Below are 3,452 nucleotides of genomic sequence, written 5' to 3'. Positions count from 1 at the left end.
ATCCTCCATCCTGCTGCCCTGGTAACATCTTCTCCTGGCAGCCCAAGGCTGGTGACCCAAGCCATGAGCTCACTGGGCTCCTCGTTGCAGGAAACTTATTGATTTTTAACATTTCAGTATTCTGTCATCAGCGTGAGAAGGGGGGAGACATGAATCTGAAGGTCATGAGGGGGTCTCTGAGATCAGCTTTTTCGTCCTGGGGTTCCCACGTGCTGGTCTATGCAGCCGTTTGTTCATCTGTGTCAGAGTCCCCCAGGGAAGCTTTTCAAATGCAGATTCCCGGGCCCTTCACCCTGGAGATTCTGATCCACTAGGTGTGGGGTGGGTCTTGAATTCAGGAAGTGTGTTTTGGGAACCATTAGTCTAGTCGAACCCCTACCTTTTTGACGGAGAATGGCACCCCATGTCATATAAAGCACTTGACGGTTTGCAGAGCTCCACAGCAGACAACACCCTCCGATCCCCAGTTATCCCATAATCAAGACGAGAACCAGTCCCAGCCTGCCCACTCTACCGTGGCCAGTCCTGCTTCCTGTCCAGGGCCTTCAGGTCCAGGGTCCTTGCTCTTGGCCGACAAAGCTCAGGCTTCCTCCTCGTTCTCTGGGCTTTCCCAGGCCCCCTTTCCACTGGGACTCTTTCAGAGGGAACCTGTCCACCTGCTGCAATGCCCCTGCAGACAGGACCTGTTGCCTGCCGTGGCCGAGTGCTTGGACACGCTCCTGCTAGCCCTCAAGAGGCACTTGAAGGTTGTGGGCAACTAGTTTAAAATGATAACGGCACAAACGGCAGCAGCGAACGGTTACGGAATGCTTATACGCAACAGGCATCGTTCTCGGCATTTTTATACTCACTTGCGTGACATCCTCATGACAGTCTGGGATTGGTCCCACGGTTGTCTCCGAGAGGTTCCCTGACTGGCCCGCGTTCCCTCATCCTGTGCGGGGCGGACCCTGGCGTTCCTAACCACTGGTGGCCCTTGTCCCTCCCCCACCGGCCGTCCCCTCCCCTCCCTACCACCGTCTTCGGCCGCCAGCTCAGTTTGGCTTTGTTCTTCTCCCTTCCACCTCCGCCACTTGGCCCCGACTCCTCAGTCACTAGAGGATCTTGAAGACCAAAAACGGAAAAAGAAGAAAGAGAAGATGGGATTCGGCTCCATCTCCCGCGTCTTCGCCAGAGGGAAGCAGCGGAAGTCCCTCGACCCCGGCCTCTTTGATGGTACCGCCCCTGATTATTACATAGAGGAGGACGCGGACTGGTGATGCCCGCCTCCCTGGGCCTGCTGCCCCGCAGGCGTGTCTGCGTGCGGACGTGCGTGTGCGCGAGTGTGCGAGCGAGTGTGGGGTGCGCGTGGGCGTGGGTGCTGGGCGCGGCCGGGCGCAAACACACGTGTGACCCCTTCCCCGTGCGTCGCCACCTCTGTAATTGATGTACATACTACAAACGTGTGTGAATATGTCAACTCTCTGTCGTCTTTGGAGCGATACAGTTGTGTTGTTAATCTAGGTTTGTTTCGTTTTTGTTTTCCTTCAATGTCTTTTTTTTTTTTTTCTTTTTGTTCGGTTCGTTGGGTTGTTTTCCCCACACACACCCCCTTTCCCTTCCCCTCCTCCTTTTTATGAAACTTGAAAACTTGAAGGACTGCTGTGTATTTGTAAATAACAAAACTATTGTGCACTCTGTGCTTGTAAATGTCCCTCGTCCAAACTGCTACTTCTGGAGCCCCTCCCCGAGGATGTGGTCTGTTTTTGATGTCCCCCCCAAACCCCGTCGACCCCCCGCTGTGAACGTGTGGGACCAGACCCTGTTCTCGGGGCACGCCCAAGTCACTTGAACCACAAAACCACCATCGTGGTCAGGGTAAGGTCCTCCCTCCGCAAAGTCTCGGAAGCCCAGCCAAGGGTCTGGGCCGGGTGTGTTGAAGTCGAACGGGCTCTTTTTAACGGCCTGCCAGTTTTTAAATTGCGTTGCCGTTTCTTTCTTTATGGAAAACAAGAAAATTGTTCCATTTAATTTATTTGCACAAATGCAGAAGACTTATTCTATCTAAATTATTACATAAATATTGGAATGTATATTTTTCCATGGGGCGGGCGGGAGGCGGGTGTTTCTGTTGACTTGTCTGTTCTGCTCTCACGCTGCTGCCAAACTGTGCAAGGTCAAGTTTAGGGTGGCCGGAACCCAGGGACCATGGGATGTCGAAGCTTGCTTTTTTCCGTTCTCTCTTCTCTCGCCCCATTCTTCCGCCCCTGCATGGAGGTGCGCCCCACCTTTCTTCCCTCCCATAGCTCTCTCCAGGCCTTTCTATGTGCATTTATTTATCAGAAATACAGAACCCGACCTCAGTGAGCAGAGTGCTGTAAGGGTCACCTCTCTTGGGTCTGTCTTTTGAGTGGGCTTGAATACCAGGGAAGACAGCCAACCGCATGACCCCAGGGACCCTCAGCCTGAGCGGTTCCTCGGGGGTCCTGGACTGGCAGATGTTCCTCCCTGCAGCTGTGTCTTTCTCATCCTTGGTTTATTCTGCACATTGGCCAGGCAGGTCTCATTGGGGGAGGCTCTCGCCTCAAGGGGAGGGCTGTTGGGGACACAGCATCAGGCACCAGAGCCTCTGCCCTCCCCATTCTGGTCGGTTCCTCCAGCCACACTTAGCAGAATCTCTCGGGATCCCTCAGGCCCTGTCCTCCACCCACTCACCCCAGGAGAGAGGGCTGGCAGGAACATCTGCCTGTTTGAGGATCAGCGTTGGTCCTAACGAGGCCTCACCAGCAAAAGAACCATGTTCATTAAACGCTGGGTGTTGGAGAACACGGGAGCTAACAGCCGCGGCCTCCCAAGGCCTAAAACTAGCTTTTCCTTTTCTTTCGGCCTGTGAATCCCTCCCTTTGCTCCCCCTTAACTGCTAATACAGCTCAATTCACACACATCCTAAACACAGTAGTTATGCTGTCTGCTAACAGTAACATTTTCCGCTCGTAAAAAGAAACAAGATTTTAAAATGCTGAAGCATCAAAGAAACAAGATTTTAAAATGCTGAAGCGTCTCTATCACAAAGGCTTCCTCCTCGTTCTCTGGGCTTTCCCAGGCCCCCTTTCCACTGGGACTCTTTCAGAGGGAACCTGTCCACCTGCTGCAATGCCCCTGCAGACAGGACCTGTTGCCTGCCGTGGCCGAGTGCTTGGACACGCTCCTGCTAGCCCTCAAGAGGCACTTGAAGGTTGTGGGCAACTAGTTTAAAATGATAACGGCACAAACGGCAGCAGCGAACGGTTACGGAATGCTTGTACGCAACAGGCATCGTTCTCAGCATTTTTATACTCACTTGCGTGACATCCTCATGACAGTCTGGGATTGGTCCCACGGTTGTCTCCGAGAGGTTCCCTGACTGGCCCGCGTTCCCTCATCCTGTGCGGGGCGGACCCTGGCGTTCCTAACCACTGGTGGCCCTTGTCCCT

General features: G+C 53.8%; 1 protein-coding gene across 1 annotated transcript in view; it reads left to right on the top strand.

Annotated features, from left to right (window-relative positions):
- Positions 1-1,689, top strand: part of LOC105294416 (kazrin-like) — a 30,192-nt gene extending 28,503 nt beyond the window's left edge. Inside the window, exon 8 of the mRNA XM_011363619.2 lies at positions 1,092-1,689. Coding sequence (XP_011361921.2) covers positions 1,092-1,259 — 168 coding nt within the window. The 3' untranslated portion in view covers positions 1,260-1,689. The remainder of the gene's footprint in view (positions 1-1,091) is intronic.
- The last annotated feature ends 1,763 nt before the right edge of the window (positions 1,690-3,452 follow it).

Source organism: Pteropus vampyrus, unplaced genomic scaffold, assembly GCF_000151845.1.
Source record: "Pteropus vampyrus isolate Shadow unplaced genomic scaffold, Pvam_2.0 Scaffold86, whole genome shotgun sequence".
Taxonomy (NCBI): Eukaryota; Metazoa; Chordata; class Mammalia; order Chiroptera; family Pteropodidae; genus Pteropus; species Pteropus vampyrus.
The sequence above is the reverse complement of the archived record's forward strand: the minus strand, read 5'-3'. Positions and strand labels throughout refer to the sequence as shown.